Genomic DNA, 13,920 nt, shown 5'->3' on the forward strand with positions numbered 1-13,920 from the left:
ATGTGGTTGGTCTCTGGATCGACAAGATATCAGAAACACCGTCGTATCAATTCCTCGGCTTGCTCAGGTACCATCCGCCATCCCCTCCAGGTCACCATATCCAGCTCGCCTTGCCTGCAGCAGCCAGCCCAACCGCCCTCAATTACTGCCAACGCAGACCCCCGCCAGATCCAGTTTCGGCACCGTGCACCTGCCAGGTCCTATTTTCTTCTGCTGGCGACCATTCTTCCGAAATTTGATCTCATTCGGCCGACTTTTGGTTCAGCTTGAGCATATCCCCCCCTCTTCTACTTCCTACACCGTCTCTCTCTCTCTCTCGGCGACCCGCTTCGATTAATCGTCGGCAGAGCCACTCTTGCTCGGCGACCGACTACTACAGACAACAAAACAGATCCAGCCTACCCCTCGATCGACGACCGACCGCTTCCCCTTACCCCTCGCTACGCCCAGACTGTACGATAGCGTCACCGCTTTCCCACGGGCAAGCACACAAATTAGAGGAAATCATAGACAGGACAAAACCAATTTAGCAAGAGTCGGACCATAGAATACCAGGGCGACTCTCTCCCGACCATTCCGACCACCAGATCGTGTGCGGGGTTCATAGCCAATACCTACCTACCTACTACCAAAGTAACCAGCTCCGGATTTCGGGGCCTCATTCGTCTTCTTCTACAAGAGTCGCCACCTTTACCACCGCAAACATGCCCTGCTACAAGGGCATCGCGGTGAGCATCCATGCAAATGGTGCCCCGGTGCCCGAATACGGCATCCAAAAACAGTCTCGGCTGTCACGTATCAACACTTACATCCCGGTCCCGCAGCCCCAGGTCAACCCAGAGAATAACAAGCCTGAGCCGGCCAAGTTCGCCATTTCCATTACCCTCCTGACCCCCGGCCTCGCGATACCCTACTCTGCCCCCAAAGCCACCGAAAGTAACCCGTACCCGAAGCCGCAATATGTCGGCGCTCTCCCCTCGAGCACCGGGGAGCGGGGCAAGTTCCACGGCATCGTGGCTCCCTACATTCCTATGACTCAGAGCGAGAATGAGACAATTGCCGCCTATATATACTTTGATGGTCGTGCCAAGGAGGAGGTCGCTACGCTTCTTCGCCCCGGTGAGGAAACGTGGGTGAACAGCAGATGGGTCCAAGTTCCTGAGTCGGAAGGCGGCGGGCTGGCTGAACGGGAGTTTTTGTTCCGCGAGGTTGGCCTTGAGCGCTGGCTGAATGGTCTTGATCTTCAGGGACATGATGCTGCTGAGAAGCTGGAGCGCAGAAGGCAGAAGTTTGAGAAGCGCAGAAGACGCCAAAAGAAGCTCGAGGAGGAGGCGGGTTCTTCCTACCATGGGTCTCGTGGTGCTGCCCTTAGGTATGGCGCTGATGATAAGGCCCCGCTGGAGGCTGTCGACGACTCTCTTTCGTCTAGTGATTCGGATGATGAGCCGCCCGAGGCTACTGGCCAGATCAAGGTGGCCATGTTTAGGGTGATTGCGTCGGGCGAGATCAAGAAGGGGGAGTATTCTCCTCAGTTTGATGCTCACGACGACTCGGAAGAGGAGGGCAAGGGGAACAACAATGGGGTCGATGCCGATGTTGAGCACACGACTAGTTTCGCGAAGCCGAAGACACTTGATCCGAAGACTATTAGTACTCAGACCGTGACCGGTATCGACGGGCCGGATAAGCCTTTTGCGGTCTTCACTTTCTTTTACAGAGGCGAACGTAAGTATTTGACTGTTCTGACTTGTATGGTCGTGGCGCTGACGCTGAAACAGGTCAACTACAAAAGATGGGAGTCCTCGCCCCTCCAAAGCCCCAAGTCACTTCGCCCAACCTCAAGAGACGCTCTGGCCAGCTCGATTTTTCTGGCCTTGGGCCCTTGAAGACAAGCGGCACTGTGGGCTTTTCCGCGTTCCGGGACAGGGACTCTCAACCAGCAAGACCGAAGAAGTCGAGGACGAAGAGCAACGGGGGTATGAGCATAGATGCCGACAGCGATGACGATGACGACGACGAGGACTTGAGCGAGCAGATCCTGGGCAAGATGGAGGATGTTGACACCAAGTATGACAAGTCAAAGTTGGGCCCGGAGGACGCCAAGTTTACGGGCGAGCTGGCGGATGGTGTAAACAGGATCAGGGTATGTTTTTCCCACTCTGTTGCATTTTCCTTTCTTGCACTCTACTAACTTATTCTCCGCAAAATAGCTCAAGAGAGCCCACTCGGCCGAACCAGACGCCGCCTCAAGCCCCAGCAAATTACCCAACACGGGAGCCGCAACCCCTCCGGACGGAACTGGCGTTGGTTCTGCTGGCGCTGGTAGCATGGCTACGGGGTTGGCGGCCATGTTTGGGAAGAGTCTGCCAGATGACACGAATATTATTGGGAGCCCGATGAAGAAGGCGAGGCCTAGTCTGGGGGATATCGGGGAGTTAAAAGGGGGGCTGGGGGGGAGTGGAAGCCCAGGGACGACAAGCGGAGCAGGGTTCACGTCTGCGCTCGGTGATATACTCGCCAAGGCTGAGGCTGCTCAGGCAAGCAAGGGTCAAACGGGGGTTGCGGCGGGGCAGGTAGCGCAGCCGCCGCCTATGTTGATGGAGGAGGAGGAGGAGCTTTGAGTGGATATGAGCATTTGTGGTTGTAAGCGAGTGTGTGTACGTTCTGTCTGCGTGGGGGTTGGGGCGGGGGGGCGGGGGAGGGGGGGGACAAACTAGGAAAGGAAAAACAAGATATAAAAGAAGACGACCCAGCGAATCTCAGTTTTTTCTTGAGAGCATATATTACGACAGTCGGGTGTGTGTGATAAAGTGGAAGGAAATTGAAAATACATGAGGGGGGGTGGGGGAAGGGGGAGAGGAGGGGGGGTGGGGGTTGAGGTTATATCGCAAACTGATTAGGAGATATTATTTTGAGATAAGAATAAGCTGATGTTGCAAGGACAGGAGTTTGGGAGGAGTTGGGAGGGTTGCTATGCTATGCTGGGAAATTGCTTTGATGGTGGTGGTGGTTGGTTGGTCGAGGTGTGTATGTTTGGGGGGAAAGGCATAGCGGTTTTTTCTTTTCTTGCGGTTTGGGGATTTGGGAAGGGGTTGGGCTGATAAATGGGGAGGGAATTGGGTTTATGTAGAGTAGTCTGTTGTGTGTGTAAAAGGGAATATCAAGGGGGGGTTGAATGTCATTGGTGATGTAGCTACTCGTGATGTGTGGAAGATATGCTGGCTCTCATGACTAGAAACTTTGGTTAATTTGGAACTCGACACCATCTTGTAAGCACAGAGGCTTGCTATCCTGGAGAGGTGTTTCAACCTCTTGTATCGAGAAAGGTTGAGGACCGGAGACTAGGAAGGGAAGGAAGCGAGTGAGATTCCTGAAGCATGATCAAGAGTGCCGTAATCAGTTTTACGAGGGCCTTGATGGGTGCTTGAGCTTGACCAGGCCGATGTACCATGGGCCTGAACACCTCATCCGAGATTCCAAAATCAGTAATACAGGCATGCCTTTGGCCGTTGGGCTGCACAAGAGAACAATATCACGGCCAGGCAAAGCGAACAAGACATGGAAGTGTGGAAAGATTTGGTTTATTATTATCCATGGTGTAGCACACGAGCGGGAGAGCATCGAACTTGCCCAACACCGACACGCCAATCCAGCCCACCACCAGCCAGTGAAAAATTCCAACCCGCAGCGATTAAGCCCAAAAAAACAAGCAAATGGACACCCCCTTCCACCTTGAAAAACCAAGGCTGACTTGGATGTCCACCCCACGCGAGTGAAGGGTTTCACAAGCTGATGAATGGGCCGGCCCAACGCGGCGGTTGGTTGTTGGGCTGGTTCGACTGCCTCTTTCCTCCAAAACCCAACTCCTGCCTTGCTCAAAGTCCCAATCCAGACCGGCGGTGTCAAGATGCCGAAGTATATGCGATCTAATGATCCAATTGTTAGCGCTACTGTTTTCAATGTGAAAACAGTGAACTGTGTAGTGTGTGTTGGGTATAATGTCAGACTGTTGAGTTTGATGATTTTTTTTAATCAACATGATTTATTCTGTTGGCCGTTCTTAAGAGCAGTTTTTGTCATCATGGTAAATGGTGTTTGTTTGTTGCAAAGGCAAAGGAAACAGGGTGCTGTCTTACCATTCAAGATGCGGGTGCGTGAAAAGAAAGGAAAGAGAGAGGAAGAAAGTGTCTCCAAAAAAAATTGGAGTTGAAATTTATATCCAATGGAAAAGTGCGGACTGGGGGGACCGGGGAGGAGGGGTGACCAAGCTTAATCCTCTTTTTTTTTATTCGATCGGTGCCTGATCAATAAGGCTGTCAGATTCACTTTGTGAGTGACACAGGAAACCCCACTTTTGAACTTGGGCTGCGGCGGGCGGTGGGACTGGGCTCCTGCTGCTGGCCGGGTGCCTGGTTCGAAAGTGATCTTCTGATATCTCCTCCCCCCTCCTGAGAAACTTGCCGCCTTTTTTTTTCTTTACTCGCCAACTACATTATCACAAAAAATCCCAAGGTTGAAGTCTGCTACGAAGCAATCTAATACCGTCAAGATGGATTGTAAGTTTTATACCGACTTCCCCTCTGGAAATATGACAAGGCTGTGTTGTGCGCGCGCGCAAAAGGAGAGCTGGAGGAGGGGTTGGGAAATCGAAGATATTCGGGTTACCCCGCCATCGCGCTATCGAGGAGGAGAGGGCGGATGTGTTTGCGATGCCCTCCTCTTTGCGCGCGCAAACTTGTTTACAGGTTTAAATGAGGCAAAAGCTAACAAAATGGTAAACAGTCGATTTCCAGGGAATTGCTAGTGAGTTTCCACCACCACCAGAGCTCCTATGAAGCCAGTTACATACGATCGCGAGAAGAGAAGCTAACGCGCGCTGTTTTTGTGTTCCCCCCGCAACAGCGCAATTCGTCACCCACTACTACACCACCTTTGATACCGACCGCAAGGCCCTGGCTGGTCTCTACGTATGTTCTCGATCGAGCGAGCTGTCGGGGGAATTGGTGACTAATGGAGTAAACAGAGAGAGAACTCCATGTTGACCTTTGAGTCTACGCAAGCCCTCGGTACCGCCAACATTGCTGAGAAGCTCACCGTAAGAGATGCTCTGATCACGCGACACGATGAGGACGGTCGTTGACTCGATTTGTTACAGAACCTCCCATTCCAGAAGGTTAAGCACCACTTCGACACTGCTGATGCCCAGCCCACCGCCACTGGTGGTATTGTGATCTTGGTCACCGGCCAGCTCTTGGTATGCTTCAAACATGATATGTAGAAGCGAGGCTGAATACTGATACGAATTTCTCACACAGGTTGACGAAGAGGCCAACCCTCTCAAGTTCTCCCAGGCTTTCCAGCTCGTTCAGGATCCTCAGGGCCAGTGGTTCGTTTTCAACGATATCTTCAAGCTCGTTTTCGGTTAAGCGGTTGTGACGAGTATGATGGAGCGCTATTTACACCACTTAGACGGAGCCTTGAGCATATCATAGCCAAATACACCAAAAACACGTGAAGATACCAGAAAAGGAAGCGGCGGCATCTGAACGTTTGCTGTGGGCGGCGTCTGGAGATGGACTGACGGGAAAGAGGGAGGGGATTTTGATTTTTTCGCCAGCATTAAGCAGCAGTAGCTACACCTTGGGGTTAATTAAACCTTTTAAACGTCAAGAGGTGAATTCGCATTGATGGAGCTATGCCGCGCAGCCTCTTGAGCCTCATGGCCAGGTAGGTACGTCAGCAGGGGACCTCGGAAATCGGGTGCCTGTTTGGCGGCCACTTATTAAAAGCTGGCCATTTGGTCTGGTCTGCGAAAAGGATGTTGTCAGTTGGCTCGCTGTCAGGGCCAGCATTCCTCAGAGAACACTGTGGAATAAATACCAACAGCCAAACCAAACAGCACACCACTATTTCATCAATACCTCTGAAGAATAGAAGCTCCCTCCGTCTCCGTTCTCAACAGAAAAAGAAGACGCGGCAGCATTGCACCGATCCCTGTCAGGCCTGCTGTCACCAGTGTTACAGCCACAGATTATCCAATCAGCGCTTGCAGAACCTCACCATTAGCCCCACTTTGGACCTCTTCTTGCGTACCGGGAATCCGAAAAGACCAACGGTGTGTGTGTGTCAGTGCTTTCGCTTCAGAAAGTGTGAAGGTGTTTGTTACGTACGACAATAGCTCTCTCTCTCTCTCTTTCTAGCTCTACTACCTACCTACCATTAGAACACTGGCTCACTCCCTCTGCTAGACAGACAAAGGAGAGCAGTTTCCCCCCCCTCAACGACCGAACAAACGCGATCAACGAAGCCACGTTTTAATTATCCCATCGATATTTCTTCTGGATTGAGGCGCAATCGAACGAGTCGTCAATTGTTGCCGTCGCCCGTCGCAACACGAATCCACTACCACCGCCAGCAGCGACAAAGGGCATAGATACGTTCTCAGGAGGGATAATCAACTGCACGATTTGTATCGACAGGAAAAGGGATAGGCGGATTAAAAAACACAGGACAAGAATAGTTCGTGAATAGCTACTGCAACTACCCGCCAAAGCAAGCAAGCTACCGAGCTTCGAACCGCTAAGGAGCACCACTATCCACCACCACAATCCTCAACATCACCACCCGGTGATCCAACAGCCGTCAAAATGACCCTAAAAGAAGAATTCCAAACCCGCAACTTCAGTCCGTCCCTTCCCCTCCCAGTATCCCCCCCTTTCCCCAATTTACTGACCCTCCCCCCCCCGTGTAGGCATCTACGGCCAATGGCTAGGAATCCTCTCCATGATCCTCTGCTTCGCCCTCGGCCTCTCCAACATGATCTCCTCCATCTTCTCCCTCAACATCGTCATCATCGCCTTCTCCATCCTCGCCATGGTTTTCTCCTTTGTTATCCTCTTCGTCGAAGTCCCCCTCCTCCTCCGCATCTGTCCTACTTCCTCCTCCTTTGACGCGGCAATCCGCAAGATCTCGACAAACTACATGCGTGCGGGCGCGTACGGGGTTATGGCGCTGGTGATCTGGCTGAGTTGCATCAGCACCCGGACGAGCTTGATCGCTGCGGCGGTGTTCTTGACCTTGACGGGGGCATGTTATGGGTTGGCGGGGGCGAAGGGACAGGCTTTTGTTGGGAGTAAGACGCTTGGCGGGCAGGGGGTGGCGCAGATGATTGTGTGAGGTTGTTGAAGGATGATGGGGGAGGGGAAGAAGCTGGCTGGGCCGGAAAGTTCAATATGATTACTAAAGGGGAGTTAGATGAGAAGAGGGGACGGGGATGGTAAAGTGATGTTGATGAAGGAGCCGCTCCTTGTCTTTTATTGTTATTGCTACTACTATCGAGATGCTTAGTTGTGAGGGAAGAAGAAGAAGAAGAAGAAGATGAAGATGAAGAAGAAGACGAAGAAGAAGCAGAGACAGAACCTCAAATATGGATTATTTTTTTCGCTAGGCAAGGAAAAAAAAAAGAGGGAACCAACGAATATTAGTGTTTTTGGCGCCGGCTTTTTGTTTTCGTGTTTTTGTTTCTTGTTTTGAGTTGAGTTGTTTTTTGTACGGTTTGGGTAATACCTTCGCTTTTTTATTTAGGGGTAATGGGGGAGCATTTTTCTTATTACCTTCTGCCAGGTACTGTGTTTGAAGATGTGATATTTCAGCTGGATCTGTTCAACGAGTCTATCAGAGTTCAATGCCCACCCAATAATATCTAGCAAGGGACTTGCCAATCCAGCCAGTTTTCAGGCGTATATATTGATCTATCTGTGTCTGGGAATCATTTGGTCACAGCTTACATAGTGAGTATATCTATCTATCTTGGCACATTTCATAACCTATCCCTCAACCCCGCAAAGCATAAACGATGGGGGGAGAAAAGAAAAGCAATAAAAAATAAAAAATAATAAATAAAAAATGAATTTCCCACACCGGGAATTGAACCCGGGACTTCAGGGAGTATCAGATCCTGAGATAATTTCAAGGAGGACTGAAAGCCTGATATGCTGACCACTACACCATATGGGACTCTGCGGCCTTCTTCTTGGTTTTGGGATGGAAGGAGGTGAGGAGGATTGGATTATATGGGGTTGTTGAGGGAGGGAGGGAAGGAAGAGAAGGCTGGCTGCCTGGGTGGTGGGGAAAAGGAAGGGAAGGAAGGAAGGGGGGGTTCTTCCCTGGGTAAGGGGTGTTGGGAGCCATTACCGGCGAGTTTGGGCCATTTGGGAGGGGAAAAGACTGCTAAAGAAATCTGCGAAATGGCAAAACGATCACAGGTGTGAGGGAAGACGGCACGGTGGGTAGCTCGATGTTGCTTTGAGATTGGAGAGTGGATTCATCAGTGGCAATGTTGAAGGCCAGGGGTGAAAGAGATTCAGACGTATCTACCTTACTGTGTGGGCAATACATATACTTTTCAGCAATATCAACGTTTTAAGACCGGGCGCAGCAAGCAAGGCTTGTTCCAAGGTTCAAGACCAAATCTCATCGATCCAAATACTCCGACATTTCATGCCTAGCCTAACAGCTTATCCAGTCCCATCCCACACCCCCAGCCCCATCATAAGCAACTCACACATCACACATATAACACAGAGAACAAACAAGAGTTGATGTCTCACAAAAGAACGAATAATCTTGATTATATCAACTTTTTATACCGCACCCCCACACAAATCAGCGACCGAAGCCTTTCTTTTCTCTCAAAATCCCCTCCCTAAAACAACCAAATACCACTCGACGCTAAAGCTCAGAGTAAAACAACAAAACAAAAGCAATCAAAGGAGTGGATTTCAACAGCTTTCAAAAATCACAAAGTCGTCACAAATCATCTGCCAGAAGAAATCACTTCTCCTCAGCAGTAGCAGACTCAACCGTCTTCTTCTCCTCATCCTGCTCCACCTTCTCCTGGACAATCGTCTCCCCAGCCATGTTGGTGACCAGAGACTTGACCGTCTCGATGATGCCCGGTTTCGAGGCGGGTTCTTCTTCCTTTTCAGGCTCCGCCTTGGGTTTTGGTTTCTCCTCCAGTTCTTCCTTGGATTCTTTAACCTTGGGCTCCTCCTTGGGCTCCTCAGCCTTAGGTTCCTCGGCCTTGGTCTCCTCAACCTTGGCTTCTGGCACCGGTTCTGGCTCCTTCTTCTCCTCTGCAGCAGGAGTCTCCTCCCTCTTCTCCTCAACAAGAACCTGCTCCTCCACCGTCTTCTCAACCGGCGACTCAGGGTCTCCAAGACTGGGATGCCCACCACCAACACTGAGCTCACCCTCTTCAGGATCAATCTCAAAGAAAGTAAACGCCGATGACACACCAAAGATGACAGTAGGTTTAGGCGCTTCCTTGGGAGGCTCCTGCTTGGCACTGGGTGCCCGTCTCTGCGGACCCCTAGCCCTCCCCTTTCTCGCATCAACAAGCGGCGCCTTCTCCTTCTTCTCTTCCTCTTCCTTCTCCTCCGCCGGCTCCTCCTTCTTCACCGGCGCCTGAGGGCCGAGCTGCAGACGTCTATTAAGATCATTCATAAACCCGGCCTGCAACGCCGCGATCTTGCCACCAACTGGTCTAGCTGGGACAGCAGGCTTTTGCTTTGGGGGCGCAGCCGCCTCAGCAGGTTCTAGCCCGCCAGAGGTAGGGCCGGCCTTGACGGGGCGGACAGGAATCGCCGGTTTGGGACGCTCAGGGATGGCGGGCTTGTTGTCGTCACCGGAGACCTTGGGCTTGGGGCGAGCGGGGATCTCGGGCTTCTTGGCGGCAGTGGTAGGAGAAGAGGTTTCAACTGGCGAAGGAACAGAGTCGTCTTGCTGGGGAGTGGAGACAGTGGTCTCGAGCTGGAGGGACTCTGGGGTATCCTCCCAAACGTCCCGACTAGGGAAGCGGTTGTGCATACCGGGACGGCCCGCAGCCTTGGTTTCGCTGGCAAGATGGGGCTGGTGCTTGACCCAGAGTGGCTTCGCGCTCCGGCCGGGGATGAAGCCATCGGCTCCACGTTCCCTGACCTCCTTCTCGGCCAGTTCCTCCTGGTGGCGGGCAAATGCCTGAGCGGGAGTCTCTCCATCTCTGGTGGGAGGAACAATGCTGGCGGCATTTTCTGACTTGTCTTCGCCTTCAAAGAGATCCGGGGTAGACACCTCAGCCGTGTAGTAGACGGAGCTGGGTGCGTCCTCCCAGATATCCGCGCTAGGGAAACGCTGCTTCTTGACGCTCTTGGGCTTCTCCTCCTTGACGGGCTCCTTCTTGACAAACTTGTCATCGTCCTCAAAAAGGGGCTCGTACTCCTCAACATCCTCAAGGGGAGTGGAGCGGTGCTCAAAGGAATGCTCCTTGTAGATGCTGGCAGGCCTGCTGGTGGGGCGGCTAGTAGGCTGATCTTCGTTGGGAAGCTCAACAGCAGGCTGGTGAACATAGGGTGACGGGTCCTTGGCAACCTCGTCCTCGGCCAGGATGGGCGCCTCGTAAGCCTCCTCCTCAACAGCGGGCGACTCGTTGTCGCTGAACATCACAGACCTCCGGCGGTTGGGCTCCTCGACGTGAATGACGTCACTGATGGAAGAAGGACGACGGGGTTCCTTGTCCTTGTCTGAGTCGGAGATCACTGAAGAGGGCTTCTTGGGAGAAGCAGGGCCAGGCGAGGCGACACGGGAGGTCGACTCTTCCAGGGCTTGCCAGGCGACCTGATCGGTGGGGGTGCCAGAGTAGTTCTTGACGCCAAGACCAGAACCACGAGTGATGGTCTCACGGACGATCTTGTTCAGCTCCTCACTGCTCATGGAAAAGTCCTTGACACGATCATAGTGGTGGAGTACATGCTCCTTCTTGAGAAGCTCGGGGTGCTTCTCGAAGTAGGCCTTGTCGAGCTTGTCCTGTGGACCAACACCATGGCCGTGCAAGCCGTAGCTACCAGGGGGCAGGTTGCCACGACTGGACGACCGACGACTGTGGTGCTTCTTCTCGACGGTGGAAGGAGCAGGTGAAGGAGCCTGGACATCACCGGCATGCTTGAGCATGGGAACCTGGATACCAATCTCGGGAATGCCATGCTCGTCATCGATATCACTCTTGGCGGACAGCTGACTGGTTGTGCTGGCCTTCTTCTTGAGGCTTCGGTTCGAGGGCAAGGCGCCGGCGGAATCGTCGTTGCTGCTGGGTCTGCCAATGCCAAAGGCGGCAGCACGGTCGCTGTCGGTACGGGTAACCGCCATCACGCGCTGCTTGGCGCTGGCGGCAGGCAGAGATGGCTTGGGCGCATGAAGCTTGACATCCTCGCCGACGGTGCGGGTGTGTTCGGGATTGGTGCTCTCCTCATTGAAAGGGCTCGATTCTTGGGCCAGGTTGGCATACTCGGCACCCTCTTCGCCGAGAGAGGGGAGGTCGACGGAGGTGGAACGGGGAATGGGATCGCCATGCGTGCGGCTGCCAGGATGGAGGGACTTGGACTTGACGAGGGGGCTCTCGTTGAGCGGCGAGGGAGCAAATCGGTCCGGGTTGGGACTTATTGAGCGCTGGAAGCGCCGGTTGGCAGGGCGTGGAGGGACCATTGGAAGGGGTGCTCTCTCTTGACTCCTCGAGGGTCTCGGGGGTATGACAGGAGGTTGCTGAGCCGTTGTAGCGGACATGGTGGGCAAGCTCGGCGGAGGGTCGGGCTGGTAGATATGTTGTGCCGTGGTGGTGTCAAGGGAGGTGTCGTTGGTGGCTCGGTTGCGATAGCGGAAAGAGGGAGAACGAGCAGGCAAGACGGAGAGGATGGGTAGGATCGGGTTCGTGCGGAGTGCGGTACCACGAAGACAGTCCTGTGTGTGGTGTCTGGGGAAGTACACTAGGGTAGCTCGTCTGGAACAACGGCAGAGACTAGGTTAGCACATGCAGCAGGAGGATCGGTGAGTGTGTAGAGAGAAGGCTTGGAGCAGATGCGAGATAAGCGCGCCCAACGGTTGAAGCTCTCGACAATCCGACCCAAGATGTTCGACCGCCCCCCAGACAGCCGTGATAACACGGTACATGAGCCGCGCAGCCTTGTGCCTGCAGATAACGAGTCACCGCCAGACCGAAACGAATGGTGGGTCGATAAGAAGCGAGGCAGGTAGAGATAGTGAGGAGAGAAAAAAACAGCTTCTAGCTAATGCGGTTACATGGCAGGAAGATGTGGCTCCGTGTTACAGAGCGAGCTGGAGAAGCGGCATGCTGCTATCGCGGATATAAGTGTGCCTCAGACCTGCTGCAACCAAGGAAACAGCCGGAATGGCCCACGATGTCGCACAATGGGAGACCAACGACTCGTCCATCCCCAACTGGGCACATGGTGGTTTGGCAGACCGCTTGCATCTATCTGACTGGGAGAAAAGGGGCTGATGGAGGGGCAAGGAGCTGCCTCATAGGTGGTGGGGAAAGGCCGCGAGTCAATACTTACTTTGAAGGAGGTCGGCGGTGAGGTTGCCGTTGATTAAAAAGAGAACAGAAATGCAAATTGAATGATTTATGAGAATCACAGCGGTGTTGAATGAGAACGTGAAACTTGTTGTGCTCTCAAACCGGGCGGCGCTGGCGGGCCACTTATATCGCTACTTGGATGCCTTCTTCGTCATTTGGTACAAATCCGGTCTCCAGCTGTGGGGTGCGGGACTCGAGTTCGTACTGTGTTACGAGAGAAGCTCTCCAAATTCCAAAGCGGCAGACGCTTGCACCACCGGGATCTCGTGGTCTGTTTTGTCCGCTTCAACCGGCTAGCAAGTCCGCAATTGATTCGACCCAGTGACTACTCCTGTTTCTCCTCAGGAGTCAACAGCAGAGACCTGTATGTACATGTACGTACCACCTCGTACCTTGAAGCAGCCACGTCGTTTGAGGCGATGTTAGAGTTCAGCTCTCCTCGCCCGATCATAGTCTCTCGTCCCGCCAACGTCTTTGATCCCGCAAGTTTAAATCTGGATGGTGAGCTGGCTTGTTTCCTTTGCTTGCTTTCGAGACACAGCATAATAGACTACAATCACGACTTGAACACAATAAACATCGAATAATAATCCAGATTGCCAAAAGACATCTAGGTACACAGTCTAGCAGCACGGACCCAGGTGCTCTTTTCCCCTGGCATCTGGGCTGAGGTCTGTCATTTCTTCCCCACCATTTCTCCACCTCGCGATGGGCATCCACCTGGCGTGCTGGCCAAGATGGCGGACAGAAGTTCTGGAATTGCCCAAATATGCAAATGACCAGAAGAGATTTCCTCTCACCGACGAGACCTGCTCGATTGATCGATGAGCTGTTCCCTCTAGCATAGCAGATACACCGTTGGAAAAAAGCCTGTTGAGGACCGCTTCTCCAGAATGGTGGGGTATCTGAATCTTTCACTGACGTGCGGGGCCCGCTGGACGATCGAGCTTGGATATTCACGTGATGTGATTGGCCCGCTCTGAGATCCACGTGTGATGATGCCTCCCTCGAGACGAAGACACGAAAAACTCCGGGCCATCCATCCATCATCTTTGTGGCATATTGCATTGTTGCCTACTATTTTGATAATATTGCAGTCTGCTAATGCAAAATCAGAGAATTCTTCCAACTCCTGCCAATCACGGCAACCCCACGGCCTCGTCCCCCGGTGACCGCCTTTTCCATGATACAACACCATTTTTTTCCAGCATCTTTTTTAGGCCTTCACAAACCGGCCGGCATCCAAGCCAGTCCGCTTGGCGTTCCTATCCAGCCTGGGCGTTTTCAGCAGGTCGAAAAAAATCGAAACTCCACCCAGATCTCATCGAACTGACGACGATATTCGTAGGGCCGACCGGGTCTTCTCCTGTTCCTTCGTGCTCCTTCGAGTCCCTGCGGAGAACTGCAGTCTAACGTGCCAAGAAATACCGCACCCGTCAATCCAAGCAGCTCAGCAGATTCATGACGCAATCCTCGTTGTGCTCGTGGCAGCCGTTGCCCACGCCGTATACTGT

At 52.9% G+C, this 13,920-nt stretch overlaps 4 protein-coding genes and 1 non-coding gene across 5 annotated transcripts; 4 read left to right on the top strand and 1 right to left on the bottom strand.

Annotated features, from left to right (window-relative positions):
- Positions 1-704: 704 nt before the first annotated feature.
- On the top strand, positions 705-2,621 carry QC761_408490 (uncharacterized protein; the record flags this gene model as incomplete). The annotated part of the gene is made up of 3 exons (XM_062879125.1): positions 705-1,725; positions 1,779-2,143; positions 2,217-2,621. The coding sequence occupies 3 exons, from the start codon at positions 705-707 to the stop codon at positions 2,619-2,621; spliced, it is 1,791 nt and encodes a 596-aa protein (XP_062732377.1).
- A 1,694-nt stretch (positions 2,622-4,315) lies between these two features.
- NTF2 (Nuclear transport factor 2) lies at positions 4,316-5,426 on the top strand (the record flags this gene model as incomplete). Its single annotated transcript, XM_062879124.1, has 6 exons — positions 4,316-4,556; positions 4,783-4,803; positions 4,903-4,967; positions 5,024-5,095; positions 5,156-5,254; positions 5,316-5,426. Exons 1-6 carry the CDS (start codon positions 4,550-4,552, stop codon positions 5,424-5,426), a joined length of 375 nt encoding a protein of 124 aa, XP_062732378.1. The 5' UTR covers positions 4,316-4,549.
- Positions 5,427-6,647: 1,221 nt separating this feature from the next.
- On the top strand, positions 6,648-7,176 carry TVP18 (Golgi apparatus membrane protein tvp18; the record flags this gene model as incomplete). Its single annotated transcript, XM_062879123.1, has 2 exons — positions 6,648-6,684; positions 6,752-7,176. 2 exons carry the CDS (start codon positions 6,648-6,650, stop codon positions 7,174-7,176), a joined length of 462 nt encoding a protein of 153 aa, XP_062732379.1.
- A 735-nt stretch (positions 7,177-7,911) lies between these two features.
- On the top strand, positions 7,912-8,016 carry QC761_0067470. Its single transcript has one exon. It is a non-coding gene; the product is annotated as a tRNA-Glu (tRNA).
- Positions 8,017-8,832: 816 nt separating this feature from the next.
- Positions 8,833-11,595, bottom strand: QC761_408460 (uncharacterized protein; the record flags this gene model as incomplete). The annotated part of the gene is made up of 1 exon (XM_062879122.1): positions 8,833-11,595. One exon carries the CDS (start codon positions 11,593-11,595, stop codon positions 8,833-8,835), a length of 2,763 nt encoding a protein of 920 aa, XP_062732380.1.
- Positions 11,596-13,920: the final 2,325 nt, after the last annotated feature.

The sequence above is a fragment of the Podospora bellae-mahoneyi genome, chromosome 4 (genome assembly GCF_035222275.1).
Source record: "Podospora bellae-mahoneyi strain CBS 112042 chromosome 4, whole genome shotgun sequence".
Lineage (NCBI taxonomy): Eukaryota > Fungi > Ascomycota > Sordariomycetes > Sordariales > Podosporaceae > Podospora > Podospora bellae-mahoneyi.